The sequence below is a fragment of the Nyctereutes procyonoides genome, unplaced genomic scaffold (genome assembly GCF_905146905.1).
Source record: "Nyctereutes procyonoides isolate TBG_1078 unplaced genomic scaffold, NYPRO_anot_genome, whole genome shotgun sequence".
Classification (NCBI taxonomy): Eukaryota; Metazoa; Chordata; class Mammalia; order Carnivora; family Canidae; genus Nyctereutes; species Nyctereutes procyonoides.
This window is the reverse complement of record NW_026575144.1, coordinates 16,724,718-16,743,266: the sequence shown is the minus strand read 5'-3', so window position 1 is coordinate 16,743,266 and position 18,549 is coordinate 16,724,718. Positions and strand designations below refer to the sequence as shown.

General features: G+C 38.3%; 2 protein-coding genes and 1 non-coding gene across 3 annotated transcripts in view; 2 read left to right on the top strand and 1 right to left on the bottom strand.

The window, feature by feature from the left end:
• Nucleotides 1-18,549, bottom strand: part of RYR2 (ryanodine receptor 2) — a 755,069-nt gene that overhangs the window by 269,011 nt on the left and 467,509 nt on the right. Inside the window, exons 26-27 of the mRNA XM_055308992.1 lie at nucleotides 15,119-15,278; nucleotides 11,548-11,695 (exon numbers count right to left, since the gene is read on the bottom strand). Of these exons, the coding sequence (XP_055164967.1) occupies nucleotides 11,548-11,695; nucleotides 15,119-15,278 (308 nt within the window). The remainder of the gene's footprint in view (nucleotides 1-11,547; nucleotides 11,696-15,118; nucleotides 15,279-18,549) is intronic.
• Nucleotides 2,635-4,040, top strand: LOC129499255 (elongation factor 1-alpha 1-like). Its single transcript, XM_055308991.1, is given in 2 exon segments — nucleotides 2,635-2,900; nucleotides 2,903-4,040. Coding segments are annotated over 2 exon segments (1,386 nt in total). The 5' UTR covers nucleotides 2,635-2,647; the 3' UTR covers nucleotides 4,036-4,040.
• On the top strand, nucleotides 8,547-8,658 carry LOC129499282 (U6 spliceosomal RNA). The gene has a single exon (XR_008662332.1). It is a non-coding gene; the product is annotated as a U6 spliceosomal RNA (small nuclear RNA).

Sequence of the window (18,549 nt, the reverse complement as noted above, 5' to 3'; positions counted from 1 at the left end):
AGCTCAGCCTCCACTGGGGAGTCTACTACACTAGCCTGTTTGTTGACCATGAACTTCAGTGAGACAACCTTGCCAATCAACAAAGAATGGTTCTCCCTAAACTCCGAACTTTCAGAAACCATGACATCCAATTGCTGAGGCTACGACTTCCAGGACTATGTTGAATAGCAGTGGTGAGAGTGGACATCCCTGTCTGGTTCCTGATCTTAGGGAAAAGGCTCCCAGTGCTTCCCCATTAAGAATGGTATTTGCTGTGGGCTTTTCGTAGATGGTTTTTAAGATGTCGAGGAAAGATCCCTCTATCCCTACACTCTGAAGAGTTTTGATCAGGAATGGATGCTGTATTTTGTCAAATGCTTTCTCTGAATCTAATGAGAGGATCATATGGTTCTTGGTTTTTCTCTTGCTGATATGATGAATCACACTGATTGTTTTACGAGAGTTGAACGAGCCTTGGAACAGCCCGGGGATAAATCCTACTTGGTCATGGTGAATAATTTTCTTAATGTAAGGTTGGATCCTATTGGCTAGTATCTTGTTGAGAATTTTTGCATCCATGTTCATCAGGGATATTGGTCTGTAATTCTCCTTTTTGGTGGAGATTCTCCTTTGTCTGGTTTTGGAATTAAGGTGATGCTGACCTCATAGAATGAATTTGGAAGTACTCCATCTCTTTCTATCTTTCCAAACAACTTTAGTAGAATAGGTATGATTTCTCCTTTAAACGTTTGATAGAATTCCCCTGGGAAGCCATCTGGCCCTGGACTTTTGTGTCTTGGGAGGTTTTTGATGACTTCTTCAATTTCCTCCCTGGTTATTGGCCTGTTCAGGTTTTGTATTTCTTCCTGTTCCAGTTTTGGTAGTTTGTGGCTTTCCAGGAATGCGTCCATTTCTTCTAGATTGCCTAATTTATTGGCATATAGCTGTTGATAATATCAAGACAGTGTGGTACTGGCACAAAAACAGACACATAGATCAATGGAACAGAATAGAGAACCCAGAAGTGGACCCTCAACTTTACGGTCAACTAATATTCGATAAAGGAGGAAAGACTATCCACTGGAAGAAAGACAGTCTCTTCAATAAATGGTGCTGGGAAAATTGGACATCCACATGCAGAAGAATGAAACTAGACCACTCTCTTGCACCATACACAAAGATAAACTCAAAATGGATGAAAGATCTAAATGTGAGACAAGATTCCATCAAAATTCTAGAGGAGAACACAGGCAACACCCTTTTTGAACTTGGCCACAGTAACTTCTTGCAAGATACATCCACGAAGGCAAAAGAAACAAAAGCAAAAATGAACTATTGGGACTTCATCAAGATAAGAAGCTTTTGCACAGCAAAGGATACAGTCAACAAAACTCAAAGACAACCTACAGAATGGGAGAAGATATTTGCAAATGACATATCAGATAAAGGGCTAGTTTCCAAGATCTATAAAGAACTTATTAAACTCATCAGCAAAGAAACAAACAATCCAATCATGAAATGGGCAAAAGACATGAAGAGAAATCTCACAGAGGAAGACATAGACATGGCCAACATGCACATGAGAAAATGCTCTGCATCACTTGCCATCAGGGAAATACAAATCAAAGCCACCATGAGATACCACCTCACACCAGTGAGAATGGGGAAAATTAACCTGACAGGAAACCACAAATGTTGGAGAGGATGCGGAGAAAGGGGAACCCTCTTGCACTGTTGGTGGGAATGTGAACTGGTGCAGCCACTCTGGAAAACTGTGTGGAGGTTCCTCAAAGAGTTAAAAATAGAGCTACCCTACGACCCAGCAATTGCACTGTTAGGGATTTACCCCAAAGATTCAGATGCAATGAAACGCCGGGACACCTGCACCCGGATGTTTCTAGCAGCCATGTCCACAATAGCCAAACTGTGGAAGGAGCCTCGGTGTCCATCGAAAGATGAATGGATAAAGAAGATGTGGTTTATATATACAATGGAATATTCCTCAGCCATTAGAAACGACAAATACCCACCATTTGCTTCAACGTGGATGGAACTGGAGGGTATTATGCTGAGTGAAGTAAGTCAATCAGAGAAGGACAAACATTATATGTTCTCATTCATTTGGGGAATATGAATAATAGTGAAAGGGAATGTAAGGGAAGGGAGAAGAAGTGTGTGGGAAATATCAGAAAGGGAGACAGAACATAAAGACTCCTAACTCTGGGAAATGAACTAGGGGTGGTGGAAGGGGAGGAGGGCGGGGGGTGGGGGTGAATGGGTGACGGGCACTGAGGGGGACACTTGATGGGATGAGCACTGGGTGTTTTCTGTATGTTGGTAATTTGAACACCAATAAAAATTAATTTATTAAAAAAAATAAAAATAAATTTATTATTAAAAAAAGAGAAAATAAAATACAATAAAATAAAACTGTCAATGATTATTTTTTTTCTGGCTTATACTGCACATTTCCTTATACAGAGTAAAATGCACTCCCTTTCTTGGATACTGACCATGTATTTTTTTTAACAGTGCATTTCTTTTTTTTGTTTGAATAGATAATGCAAAGAGAGTATAAAATTTAAAAGAAATGATATGCAGCTTTTTCGCAACGGGTTTGCCGCCAGAACACAGGTGTCGTGAAAACCACTGCTAAACCTAAACCAAAATGGGAAAGGAAAAGACTCACATCAACATCGTCATCATTGGACACGTAGATTCGGGCAAGTCTACCACTACTGGCCATCTGATCTACAAATGTGGTGGGTTCGACAAAAGAACTATGGAAAAATTTGAGAAGGAGGCTGCTGAGATGGAAAAAGGCTCCTTCAAGTATGCCTGGGTCTTGGATAAACTGAAAGCTGAACGTGAACATGGTATCACCATTGATATCTCCCTGTGGAAATTCGAGACCAGCAAGTATTAGTGACCATCACTGATGCCCCAGGACACAGAGACTTTATCAAAAACATGATTACAGGCACATCTCAGGATGACTGTGCTGTCCTGATTATTGCTGCTGGTGTTGGTGAATTTGAAGCAGGTATCTCCAAGAATGGGCAGACCCGTGAGCATGCCCTTCTGGCTTACACACTGGGTGTAAAACAACTAATTGTTGGTTTTAACAAAATGGATTCCACTGAGCCACCCTACAGCCAGAAGAGATACGAGGAAATCGTTAAGGAAGTCAGCACCTACATTAAGAAAATTGGCTACAACCCTGACACAGTAGCATTTGTGCCAATTTCTGGTTGGAATGGTGACAACATGCTGGAGCCAAGTGCTAACCCGCCTTGGTTCAAGGGATGGAAAGTCACCCGTAAAGATGGGAATGCCAGTGGAACCACACCGCTTGAAGCTCTGGATTGCAGTCTGCCACCAACTTGTCCAATAGAAAAGCCCTTGCATCTGCCTCTCCAGGACGTCTACAAAATTGGTGGTATTGGTACTGTCCCAGTGGGTCGAGTGGAGACTGGTGTTCTTAAGCCTGGCATGGTGGTCGCCTTTGCTCTGGTCAATGTTACAACTGAAGTAAAGTCTGTTGAAATGCACCATGAAGCTTTGAGTGAGGCTCTTCCTGGGGACAATGTGGGCTTCAATGTCAAGAATGTATCTATCAAAGATGTTCGTCATGGCAACGTGGCTGGTGACAGCAAAAATGAGCCACCAATGGAAGCAGCTGGCTTCACGGCTCAGGTGATTATCCTGAACCATCCAGGCCAAATCAGTGCTGGATATGCACCTGTGCTGGATTGTCACACAGCTCACATTGCTTGCAAGTTTGCTGAGCTGAAGGAGAAGATAGATCGTCGTTCTGGAAAGAAGCTGGAAGATGGCCCCAAGTTCTTGAAATCTGGGGCTGCTGCCATTGTTGATATGGTTCCTGGCAAACCTATGTGTGTTGAGAGCTTCTCTGACTATCCTCCTCTGGGCCGTTTTGCTGTTCGTGACATGAGACAGACGGTTGCTGTGGGTGTCATCAAAGCAGCGGACAAGAAGGCAGCTGGAGCTGGCCAAGTCACCAAGTCTGCCCAGAAAGCTCAGAAGGCTAAATGAATATTATCCCCAATACCTGCCACCCTAGTCTTAATCAATTGTGTCAATTGGCCATTTAAGTTTAATAGTAAAAAGACTGGTTAATGATAACAATGCATTGTAAAACCTTCAGAAGGAAAGGAGAATGTTTTGTGGACCATTTTTTTTTTGTGCATGTGTGGCAGTTTTAAGTTATTAGTTTTTAAAATCAGTACTTTTTAATGGAAAAAACTTGACCAAAAATCTGTCACAGAATTTTGAGACCCATTAAAACAAAAGTTTAATGAGAAAAAAAAATGATATGCAGCAAAATGTAAATTTCTGCTCCCACAGCTGTCTATGAGCTCTCTAGATATCTTTCCTGGAAGCAATCCCCATTACCATTGTTTCCACAGAGTTTGTCTGTGTATGTGTAAGCATTGATGAGTGTTCTTTGTTATAACCTTAATATGATACATCTCAGATTGTTTCCTATAGGCACTTCATTGTATTTAACAACTTCATAATACTACACTGTATGAATGTACCATCATATTTTTAACCATCTCCAAGGCCAGAATGTCATCTAATCTGGCTTTTTGTTTTACTTGTGTGTGTGTGTGTGTTTGTATGTGTGAGAGAGTGTGTGTGTGTGTATGTGTGTATGCGTGTGTTGGGAAACTCAGAGACTGTGCACATCTCTATTGCTTTTTCCTTTTTCTTAATCCTTGATCAGAAAATACATTTCCTCACTCCTTTTTCCATCATTGGCATCACTCCAATTGGTGTGGTATTTTTCCTTGGAGAGTTTTGTATTTTTGTAAGCTGTAAAATACTAGAAATTATACTAATGGTAATATGTTACTACTCTATTCCATACTTCATGATCATTGTTTCTGAATTGCAGTGTGCTATTTTTAACCTATTATTTTTATCTAATAATATTTCCAAGAAATGGACACAGAGTATTATGCTTCCAGCTCTCATGATCACAATGCTATAATGAACATGTTCCTACATACCCCTGTCTTGACCTATACACAAGTGTTTTTACATCCAAGTATAACATTTGCTGAGACATACTCGTGGTTTCTATATAATACAAGCTTTTCACACATCAGCTTTGCCAAGTCATACTTTCAACAAAAACACATGGGGTTCCTACTGCATCAATATCCTTTTAAGCACTTGGGATCATATAGTTTTCTAATTATTTTAATTTGTTGGATATAAATCCATAAATAAAGATTTTACTTTGCATTTCTCTGATGATTAAGGAGATCTGAAATATCTTCATGTGTTTTTCAAACTTGAAGTTTCCCTTACTATTCATTATCTATTACCAATTTGCCTTTTTTTAAAGATATAATTGACATATGCCTTTGTATTAGTTTCACATGTACAACATAGTCATCTACTAGGTGTATATATTGCAAAATGATCATTACAAGTCTAGTTCACATGGTGCTATATTATCATAAGGTATTAATAATATATATATACACACACATGTATATATATAAATAAATATATATATATATATATATATATATATCTGAAATATCCAGTTGTTCATTAAAAATTACTTTTAGTAGGTCACTTCAAAGAGGGCTCAGGGACCTGTGAAGCCAGAAGGTCTAAGACTGAACAAAGACTGATGTTCCCCAGTGGATGCCACAGACACTCAACAGTGTCATTTCCCAAAGGAGACATGAGATGCAGCCACTCATGTTGATGAGAATTGACTCATAATCCATGATTGGTGGGAAAATAAATTAAAAATAAATAAAATTTTTTAAATAGCCAAAAAAAATATAAGACTGATTCACAAAAAAATAAAAATAAAAAATTAAAAAATTTTAAAAAAGACTGATTCACTCTTTGAATGATCTATGAAGTCAATAAATCCTAAGAAGACTGACAATTTAAAAAAAAAAAACACCAAGAATAAAAAGAGGTGTCACTATAGATTTTATGAATATCAAAGGGATGTTAGAACAACTTGATGCCCATAAATATGGCAATTATTTTTTTTAATTTTATTTATTTGAGAGAGAGAGTGAGTGAGTGTGAGAGAGAACACAAGCAAAGAAGGGCAGAGAAAAAGGGAGAAGCAGACTCCTTGCTGAGCAGGGAGCCTAACACAGAGCTCAATCCAAGGACCCTGAATCATGACCTGAGCTAAAAGCAGATGCTTAACTGATTAAACCACCCAGGTGCCCCAAATATGGCAATTTAACTGAAATTACTGTACTGATAAAGTATAACTTATCAAAACTGACATAAGAAGAAATAGAAAATTAAATGTCTTAGAATTTTCAAATTAAAGAATTTGAATTTATAATTAAATATCTCTCCTAAAAGATAAACTGTAGGCTGATCTTTTTAAAGATTTTATTTATTTATTCATGAGAGACAGAGAGGCAGAGGCACAGGCAGAGGGAGAAGCAGGCTCCACCCAAGGAGCCCAATGTGGGACTTGATCCCAGGACCCTATGATCACGCCCTGAGCCAAAGGCAGATGCTCAACCACTGACCCACCCAGGCACCCCTAGGCTCATATGGTTTTAATGATGAATTCTATAAGACATTTAAGTAAGAAATAATACAAAACTAACCCAAATTTAGAAAACAAGGGGATTTCCTAACTTATCATGTATCCAGGACTACACTCTTATCAAAAACTGACAAAGAGATGTTGCAAGAAAAGGAAGTTACAAGACAGTATTCCTTATGATATACATGCAAAAATCCTTTGCAAAATAGCCAACAGAATCCAGCTATATATAGAAGAGGAAAATACACTATGACCAGGTAGAGTTATACAAGAAATGCAAACTTGATCTAACAATCAAAAATCAATGTTATTCATAATATTAGAATAAAGGATAAGAATACAAAATCATCTCAAAAAATGGCAAAAAAAGTATTTGACAAAATTCAACATTCAACATCCTATTCATGATAAAAGCTCCTAACAAACTAGAAAGAAAAAGGAATTTCTTCACTGTGATAAAGGGCTTCTAGACCCACAGTTAACATCATACTTCATGGTGAAACTTTAGGACTTTTTTTTTTTTAAGAGTGGGAACAAAGTAGGATAACCTCTCTCACCACTTCTCTTAAACACTGTAAGTCTTTACCAATTCAGTAAGTCAACTAACAAGAAAGACATAATAATTATAAAGAAAAAATTAAAACTTTTTTGTAGGGAGAAGCAGAGAGACATCATGGTTATGTAAGTAGAGAATCCTATAAACTTTAGACATGAAAAAAAGAGAAAAAAATGTAAGATAAATTCTGCCAGACCACAGGCTGTAATAACCATATACATATCCTAATTGTGTTTCTCATATTCACAGTGAACAACTGGAAGATGAAATGAAATGAAAACTAATCCATTTATGATAGTTTCCAAAATATCAGATACCTCTACAAAGTAATGGGCAAGCCCTCTACTCTAAAAGTAGGAGACAAACTAAAGAGGACCAAAATAAATGGAAGGAAAAAAAAATAAATGGAAGGATACGTCACATTCATGAACTGGTCAACTAAGTATTGTTAAAATGTCAATTCTCTCCAATTGATTTACAAAGCCAACTGTAATCCCATCAAAACTAAACTGAGAAGTAGATTCTAAAATTTATAAAGACATGCAAAGAAAAGGGGGGACTGAAAAACCTCTTTTTTTTAAAAAAGATATTTATTTATTCATGAGAGACAACAGAGAGAGGCAGAGACATAGGCAGAAGGAGAAGCAGGTTCCCTGCAGGAAGCCCGATGTGAGAGACTCCATCCAGGGACCCTGGGATCACGACCTGAGCCAAATCAGACGCTCAACCACTGAGCCACCCAAGGAGCCCTGAGACTGAAAAACCTCTCACAGAAGAAATTAGAAAACCTACCTTACCTGATTTTAGGATTCGTTATATGGTGACAATAATAAAGACAATAGTGTGGTACTGACTTAAGGATAGATATATCCTTAAGCACCTGCGTGGCTCAGTGGTTGAGCATCTGCCTTTGGCTCAGGTCATGATCCTGGGGTCCTAGGATGGATCGAGTTCCACATCAAGCTCTCTGCAGGGAGCTTGCTTCTCCCTCTGGCTCTGTCTCTGCCTCTCTCTGTGTGTCTCTCATGAATAAATAAACAAAACAATAAAAAAATGTAAAATAAAAAAAGATAAATGTATATATCAATAAAACCCAATGGTCAAGAGGTATTTGACAAAGATAATTTGGTGGGAAAGGATAATTTGTTCCAATAAATAGTGCTGAGACAGCTGGATATCCACCTGGACAAAAATGAACCTTGGCCTTAGTCTCTCATTATAAAGAAAACTCAACTCAAATTAGATTATAGACCTACCCGAAAAGTAAAATAATAAAACTTAGGAAGAAAGCACAAAAGAAAATCTTTGTTTTTTGCATAAGCAAAGATTTTTTCAGGACATAAAACGTACAACTATTAAGGGAAAAAATCATGAATGGACTTCATCAAAATTGAGAATGTTCTGCTCTCTGAAAGATCTCATTGAGAAAATGAAAGCACAGTGTTTGCTTCAGCAGCACTTATACTAAAATTGGAATGATACAGAGAAGATTAGCATGGTCCCTGTGCAAGGAGAAAATGAAAGCACAATCCATAAACTGTGAGAAGTTGTTTCCCATATCTGACATAATCCTTATATCCAGAAAAGTTTTATGTATGTATAGATAGATGCTTACAATTACATATACTTACAATTCAATAAAAAGAAAACAAAACAATGCAATTTTTAAAATGGATATAGTTTTGAAAAAACACATATACCAATAACCACAAGAAAAAAACTTCAACGTTATTATTCAAGAAGAGCATGAGGATTAAAACTGAACGATCCATTTGGCATCTACCAGAATTGTTAAAATCAGAAAGATTCACTATCAATTCTTGACCAAGATGTGGGAGCAACTGGCACCCTTCTACACTGGTCATGGGAATAAAATAAGTTTGCACAACCATTTGGAATCTTCTTATAAAGTAAGGAAAGAGTTAAGGTAAAGGCCAGGAGAGGCAGGGGAGCCCCTGACTAGGCTCTGAAACTATTCCTGATGGGCAAAAGCACTTAGCCAGTTTATCCTCTTAGTCCAGAACATCTGGATCGGTGGGATTTTGTTGTTGTTGTTGTTGTTGTTGTTAGCAACAGTGTAATCACAAAAAATGACCAAATCTCAGAGATATAAGTCATTAACAGTGTTATCAATAGTCCTTGCTCAAACCAAGACAGCACAAGAATCTCAAAATCAAAAGCTCCCTGGTCAAGTTTTCAATAAAGGAGCAGCCCTAAAAACCCTCAGTGACAACTCAATTCAGGACCCTTCTCACTCTAGAGAGCTTTCTCTTTCCTTTTGGTTCTCACCGTCACTTAATAAATTTTCACTTCATTCCATCCTTTCATGTCCACAAGATTGATTCTTCGACTCCATGAGACAAGAACCCTGCAATCCCGTAACACTATGGCTCGGTAGTTTTACTTATATATTTACCCAAGAGAAACGAAAAGTGTAAGTCTACACAAAGACTGTCTGCAAGTGTTCATAGCAGTTTTATTCATAATAGCCAACAACTGGAAATAATCCAAATCTTCATCAACAGAAGAATGGATTAAAAAAAGGATGGTTTTTTTTTAAAAAAAGGATGGTTTATTAGAATAGAACACCACTCAATAATTCTATGACACATATAAAAACACATATGATCACAAAAACATGTGGAACAAAAGTACGTAGACAAAATATATAATATCGATTACATTTATAAGCAAAGTATAAGAAAAGGCAAAATTAATCTGTGACAACAAAATTTAGAAAGTGGTTATTTTGTTGGAGATAGGAGGGAACTTTTTATAATGAAAAATATGTTCCCCCTGTTGTTTTGGGTGGTGGTACCTTTTGTGTATTTAACTATCAAAATTCACCAAACTGAACAGTGAAGAGCTATGTATTTTATTGTATGTAAATTACACTTCAATTTAAATGTATAATAAAAAAAGAAGCAATTAGCTTTAAGGGCATATTGTATACCAGACATTCGCAGAACTGTTTTCAATTGTTGTCTTAGCTTAGGAACCTTGTATTATTTACTTCCATTCCACCTTTCATGGGGACGACAGTCATTAAGACAGGCATCCTCCTGGTTCCTTTCATAGTAGCATCTGGTTAATGAGGGCCTACCAGATATGTTGTTATAAAACTGACTTCAAGATAAAATAAGGAGTTACATCATGATTGTGAATATTATTGTTATCAAGGGAATATCTAATTTTATTTGCAACAAATGTAAAGATTCAGTATCTACACTAAGAGCCATTAAGATGTAACTACATACTGAATCAACTCCAGGGACTGAAATTTGGAGTCAGAATGCCTGGGGATGGGATTCTGCATCTACAACATGGTACATGGCTTTCCATTCAGAGAAGTCTCAGAATCTCAGGTTCCTTATCTATAAAATGAGCATACTGCATGGACCATCCCCATAGCGTGACTACTGTGAGGATTATGTAATTGTGAAAGTCTTAGAAATACCTGTTGCACATGATAAGCATATTAGCTACTATTACAACTTACAGTCTGGGTTTCTTTTTTTTTTTTTTTAAGATCTTATTTATTTTTTCATGAGAGACACAGAGAGAGAAAGAGGCAGAGACTTAGGCAGAGGGAGAAGCAGGCTCCCCGTGGGGAGCCTGATGTCAGATTCGATCCCAGGATCCCGGAATCATAACCTGAGCCAAAGGCAGATGCTCAACCATTGAGCCACCCAGGTGTCCCTACAGTCTGGATTTCTATCAAGAAACACTGAAAATATTACTCACTAGAGAACATTGAGAATACACTGTTTAAAACTTTCTACCAAAAAAAGTATAGGCACTATAAGGAAACACACATTGTTTATTTCACTCGGTAATTTTAAAAATATGGATATTTATATCAATTGAAACTTCAGGCAAAGGATAAAGGAACTGATATTTTAAATCATATTCTTAAAAGGTATGATTTAAGGGAAATGTGTTCTTCATAAAACCTCTGAAAATCCATTTCTTCCATACATATTTATTGAATGTCTAATCTAGCATGTTCACCTTAAAGCAAAATGTTGCACTAATTAGTTAATATTGCCTACAGGTAGGAGCATCAATAATGAAGATTCATAGACACTAGCTATAGGTTTATTCCCATAAACAACTAAGCCAGCTCTTCTTAAGGATAGCTGGGAGATCGGGGGAGGGGGCAATATCAGAGTTCCACTGCTCACCTCAGACTCTTTGGGAAGGTAAACTAGTTTTGTCCCTGGGCAGAATCACAGGTGGTGAGACACTCTTCTGAGAGATGGATTTAATCCCTCAAGTGTACTTGAGGAAAAAAATGCTCTGAACCACTGGCTTAAGTTACAAACTAGATGACATCTTGAAGGACTTAATTTTGTACTTCCCACTTTGAGTCAATTATTTGGCTTTGAAGAACTACCACACAATTTTGCAACCTGAGAGGAAGAAAGGAAAACCAAAATACCATGATCCTGATCTGGTGCTTCCAGGTTGTAGCCATACCCCAGCAGCGTGCGAACAGCTTCACGGAGGCTGTCTTTATTGGATTTCTTGGTGCGGTCATCTAGAAGAGTGTAGGGAACCAGGCGAGGGTTTCTTCTGTTCTTTACATCCTACAGGAAGAGAAAAGGTGTTGGTCATCAAAGCAGTACTAAAGCAATCATTCTGGAAATGAGACAGCTGCCAAATACAACAGAAAGTAAAGCCCCTGAGATAAAAGCTGCTCCCCCACACCCTTGGTCTTCTCGGGTTAAGGAAGTTACTGAACCCCTAGCAATATAAAAGACTGAATCAAATGAGTAACTGCAGGCCCTCCCCAGGAGAAGAAAAAGTAAAAACAATAAAATAACAAAAGCCAACTGGAAGGATCATTTCCACCACCGTCCATCTGCCAGGATCACAGGGCAATGGACTAATTTAGAGAACACAGAATTTCCATGTACAGTTGACAGACAAGTTTTGTTACAAGAAGAGCCAAGTGATCACTGGTCACCTCTCAGTGATTTTAGTCTACAAACAACTTATGGCTGCAGGCCCTCTCTCAGAAAAACCCAGTGTGTTACAGACAACCATTCTATGAACTCAACTAGCCTGAACACTATGCATTAGGGGGACTCCACCAACCTGTGAAACCAGTTAATAGCAAAAGCACTGAAGTACGTACAAAACTCACAATTTGGTTATTACAAACGAGGCTCCAGGTTTAAAATGTGATGAGACTGCTGTTGGCAAAGCATGAAATCTGGCTCTCCTACTAGCCTGGCAAAAGAAACCACTTCTTTCCATCGATTCTCTGAAACTCTGCTGCAGATTTTGTCAGACTTTCCATTTTTCAGGAAGCATTCTCAAATCTCGGGTTAACTTGAGCACGATGAAGAATGAGGAGGCTGTGGATCCTTCCAAACCTCAAAACAAATATGCTACATGGTAGACTGGCTTTGTTCTGGGTGACTAGGAGCAAGGAAAGCTTTCCCTACTATATTTTACTGTCTCTCTAGCAAATCTGTACTAAATACCTGCTCCTGAATACATAAGCATGGACTGACAGGTTGGAGTCCAGATCACCTAGATTGCTTGGTGGGGAGCACCATTACAAAGCCACCCTAAGTAAACCAACAGTGTAAACAGAGTACAGCACAGGTGCCAGACACATCACCCAGCAGCCCTCTCTTCTAAAGTGGTTTTTGCCTCCAAACTTTTCCTCTACAGAAAGTCTGAAGCCTTGAATGAATCATACTCTCTAGGGCAGCCTGGGTGGCTCAGCGGTTTAGCGCCGCCTTCGGCCCAGGGCCTGATCCTGGAGACCTGGGATGGAGTCTCACATCGGGCTCCCTGTATGGAGCCTGCTTCTCCCTCTGCCTGTGTCTCTGCCTCTCTCTCTCTTTGTGTCTCTCATGAATAAATAAATAAAATCTTAAAAAAAAATCATACTCTCTAAAGATGGTGTCCTGAGAATCTGTTAAAAGGTGCTCCCCAAGGGATCCGATGCACACTCATGTTTGAAAGCAGCAGAGCTAGAGGGACAGAGAAGTAGTAATCCAAGTAAACTGCTCTCAAGGACTTTCAATGATGTTCTAAACTAAATTATGTCAACAAGAAGGTGATGAAAAATTCAAGACAGCACTCATACAGAATCTGGCAAATATGCTTATGCCAGTGGGGAATATGGCGGGAGCAAGATGGACCCTGAGAGAAAGAGTGGGGAAATTATCCAAATGAAAGTTCTGGTAGGCTCAAAAAGCCTGTGCTTTTATGAGGAACCATATACACAGGAAGCACACCCCCCGCCCCGACCTGAAGAGAGGGACTCCAGGAAATCCTGGTTTGTCTAACAGAGCTACATGGACTTCACAGCAAGGTAGCCCTCCTTTTGCAGAGAGCCAGTGTGGGGCTCTGATCCCTCTTGGGTACATGGTTATAAGGTTTAGGTTCTCTCTGTCTCTGTGTCTCTCTGTCTCTCTCTCACGCACACACACACACACACAAAATGCTTAAGCAGATTTAGTGTTGACATTCACATCAGTTACAACCAGCTTAATTCAACATAAAAATATATTTTATGAGGTAAATCAAGGTTCTTCAAGTTTCCTTTAGCCTTTCTAATGCCAAAAAGTCACTGGCTTAGAAGGATTTTCAAAACTCACTTTTTCAAACCAATGTTTAGGCTAGATCCTAAACAATAGGCTAAGCCTGTAAGTGAGAAAACATTTTATTCCTGAAAATTTTTAAGTAAAGGCAGCCCAAACTGAGCTGGCAAGATGTACTGCAACAAAGAAGCGAAGAATGTTGGCTCTGGAGTCAGAAGGCCCAAGCAGGGTCTGCCACCTGCTAGCTGTGTAGCACTGGGCAAACTGTTCCCGTGAAGCCTCCCTGTACACCATATGTGAACTGGGAATCAAAATGATTCCTCCCTCACAGAAGTGTTGTCAGAGTTAAAGAGAATATGAGTAAAACTCTGGACATGCTATTGAAGAGCAAACCACCTGACGTATTTGGTAGGGGCCAGTACTGCTGGAAGCCTTTCTCATATGTAAGTTATATAATGAAGTGAAATCACTGACTGATGAGGAAACAGTGGTGCAGATAATTTTTTTTAAGATTTTATTTATTTATTCAAGAGAGGAGGGGGGGGCAGAGACACAGGCAGAGGGAGAAGCAGGCTCCATGCAGGGGGCCCAATGCAGGACTCAATCTCGGGACTCCAGGATCACAACCTGGGCCAAAGGCAGGCGCTCAACCCCTAAGCCACCCAGGTGTCCCCAAGTAGTGCAGAGAATTTAAGTAGCCTGCCCAAGGTCACCTGGTAACTAAGAGGCAAGGCTCAAATTTGCTCTTGGGCCTTCTACTATGCTGCCTTGGGATGTGCTCCATGACTTAGCCACTCCCACAACAAGCACACCACCATGAATAGAGAGATCCAAGACTCTGAAATCCAGAAACCTAAGAAAACTCATCCTTTACTAAGTTGAACACAATCTCAGTTGGTAAAACATGATCTGAATTGATGCAAGCCTGTTTTATAGTCTTTATTTATCCCTCTTGGTATTATCATGCCTATGCTGTGCCTAACAAATAGTAATTTACATTCTGCTACCTGCGGAGGGTGCTAAGAAATATGTAATATATCACCATATCACCATCCTGGAAACCGAAAGATATCTGGATTCTGACATTCATCTGGCCCCAGGAGTTTCGAAGGAGGAACAGTGGACCTCTTTTATTACTATTTTATCTCAATCTTCTCATATTTCAAAAGTTTCTCCTTAAATACCATCTAAGAGAGAGAAATGCCACAAAACCAAGTTATAAATCACTGTCCTGGTTAAAGTTCACTGGTACCTCCTGTTCACACTCAGGGTTATGGTCATCTGACTTCCTGAGCCCAGCACAGAACAGGTGTGTTAGCATATATATACATTAAGATATGCATGTGAGTTTCAACCCAGTCATTATTTAATCTCTCCTGTTAGGAATTATGCTGATTACCACTTAAGTAAATCTCAGCCTCCAGGCCATAAAGCTACATTCCCCTGTACCTGTTGGATGCCGTAAGTCCAGCCCTGCCGGATTCGATCTCGGGCCCATACATTATGAGCATTTTCTGCCAACTTGTCCACCATTGCTTCCTGAGATGGGGTGAGTTTGATAAAGCTCAGGTCCATTGGGGCAGGCTTATACCCACTTGTCAGCTGGTAACTACAAAGCAAAACAAAAGAAGTATATAATTGGCCTTTCCAAAAAAGTCAAGGCTTAAAAATCTCTGTATCAGTCTTTTTATGGCCCTACCTACTTCTAAGTGTTCCTTAAACCAAAGTGGTTACCACTGGTCAGCAAGCTGGGAACCCTTCAGTTTAGCTAATAACTCATTAGGTAGAAAGGCCACATGATCGTGGTCTTCAATTTTATGCCAATAAAACAAAAAATGAAACAACTTACCTACCTCTAAAAGGTGAGAAGGACTTACTGAATTCCAAACTATTGAGGCTTTTTTATAGTACAAACCAAAATAATGGTTACCAGTAGAAACATCTGAAGAAGTTCTCTTTCTGTTCTCATTTTCTTGAACTTTTAAACATTATATTAATTTGTATATTTATGTGTTTAATAAATCTGTGGGTCCTTACAGATACTAGCTGTTCATTATGCCATAGGGAGACTTTAATGCGTTTATAAGTTATTTTCCTACTTGCCTTTCCTAGTTATATAATTTAGGGAGCCTCTGGATAAGATAGAAAGTAGGATATCCCAGGTATATAATCATCTAAAATATTATTAAGGCCTGGATTTTAACTAACTCTTACCAGAGACTACTTCCATACTCTGAAATGGAGAGAAAGTACTAAAACAAGTGTTAAGTTTTCATCTTCTGGAAGAAATATAAAATTGAAAATACAAAATTTTCAACATGTACCTATTAGGGCAATAATACTGCTCTGCTCCTCGCCCCTTCCCGCACACACACAGAGTCAACTCATTCTATTTAACTACTGAGATTCGAACAAAGCCTATTTTACAGCTGCTTCTCTTCTATTCTCCTGTCATCGTTACACTCCTTATAATCAACCATGCCTTGAGGTCAGGATCTGTTTCTAATCCATTTTTCTAACTGCCGTTATACTCAAAACCACGCATGGCAGATAAGCAGCCCTTCGATCCATAGCTTTTGAAAGAATTAACTTTATATACCAAATTAATATAAAGGTACATGCATCTTCATCTCAAAGATTCTCCTTTGTACAATGAAAATTTGCCAGCTAATTACGCAGTTAAAAAAAATTAACAGAACATGAGAAAATGCGGAAATAAACTATGTTATCTTTATTCTTTGAAGTATTCTGGGCTATGGCTAGTAGAATGACCAGGTAAGCTTCTTTACAGCAGGGAGTTTGTCTGCTTTGTTCCTTGCTATCCACAAAACCAGGAATAGTGCCTGATTCCTGGTAGGCATTCAATAAAGATATGTTGAATGAATTGATGTGTTATGGCAATAAATAATTTTTAAGCATGAATAAAGCTGAGATTGCCTTAGTTACTCCTATTTCATTGTAAGACATCTCATATTTTATAAATAATTTATCTATAGACAAAAGTATTAGAAATGTTTTGTTTAAGGGGATTAGATTAGTCTGGCAATTTTAACAATTATGGCTAATTATGGCCTTATGTCATTCAATTTACATTCCAAGCTACATTTATACATGAGAAATTTTGTTCTGTTTTAAATCAGAACTCTGTATGTTTCAGTTATTAACAATATTTTTCCTTTATTTTCTTAATAAAGAAGTCACATGGGATTTTTTTAACTGCTCATACAAATCATTGTAGGTTATGGAATTCTGATTATAAATAGATAAATCTACAAACTGTAAGTACAGCCCATATACAAGTTCTCATTCAGAGAATATTTTCTTCAAGAAAGAGCTCCAAATACATTTCTAATGCACCGACAGATGATCAAGCTAGCAGAGTCTAGTTTCCAAGTTTAATGTAATTGCTGGAATGCAGCATAGAGCAGCTTTAAGAGCAATGATAAAGATCTCAATCTTCTCTACTGTCCCCTTCCCATCTCTGCTTGACATCCTCCCCCGTCCTGGCTTCCTCACAATTGCCCAGCACGGGGCAGCCCAACAGCACACAATTCTTTCTTCTCCAATTTTCCAATGGCCCTGAGCTCTCCCAGCTGTCACAGAGGAGACACACAGGACAGAGTTTTGAAACTGATCTATGAAAAAATTATTTAGAGCCTAAGCCATATTAATGGTAAATATGTTGAAAAAAGTAAAAATCCTCTCTGGCAACCAATTCTAATGGTATATTTTCCCTCAATATCTCAGACGGAATGGGGTGACGGGGGTAGGGGATATATTTGAGAAGTAGAGGATGAGAACGAGGTCCTTCCAAGTCAAACATTATCGATAAGTTCTCCTAATGTATAAAGCTGGATAATATAAGATATAATATGTTTCTCCTGATTTTTTAAAATTTCCCCTTCCTACATGGAATATCTACTACAGTTGCCTTAATCTGTGGTCACAATGAAAACCCATATTTGCATTTGCTGATTTAAAACAGCACAAGAATTAATGTAGTTCATGCTCATTTTTAGATGTAGACAGCAATTCATTTTACTCTTCTTCATAACCCTGTACAAGAAAGGATTATAAGTTTCAAGTGATTCTTGCAAATAGCTAATAATCCCATCCCACTAAGTAAATTACTAACTCCCATTTCACCTGAACCTTATTTCCATAGTTAGTCATAGTTAATCAAACATATTTCAAATCATCTATAGTAAATACAAATATTCTTGAAATTCATAGACTTAAACCTATCGTATTTTTTAAAAAGATTTTATTTATTCACTTGACAGAGAGTGCGCACGAGCAGGGGGAGTGGCAGGCGGAGGGAGAGGGAGAAGTAGGCTCCTCACAGAGCAGGGAGCCCGATGTGGGGCTTGACTTCAGGACCCCGGGATCACAACCTGAGTCAAAGGCAGACGCTTCACTGGCTGAGCCACCCAGGCACCCCAACCTACTGTATTTGATCACAAATACCTAACGAATATGAATCAGTATCAACAATGATTTATAAAACTCTTTGCTGTTTGTAGTACATGTTGACAAAGTAAGAGTCAATCCATTATATCAAAATAGAATTTTTTTTTAAAGAGCATAAATGAACTTTGGCAAATAATGTCCATTTCACCTTACTAATATAATTTCATGAGGTAAATAAAGATCGACTATTAATAGGAAATATTATCTTTTTGTGGTTAAAAAAGAACAAAAAGAAAAGCTTTTGAGTAAAATGTGATTGACATAAGCCTTGGAAGCTAAGGGGTTTTAAGTAAAGTTTCAGATTAATTTCCAGAAATTGAAAAGAAAAGCAAGACTGCTGTACCAATTCTTGGGAAGTAGAATTTCATAGCCCAAATCATAGGGAAAAGTCCTATCATTAGTAATTATAT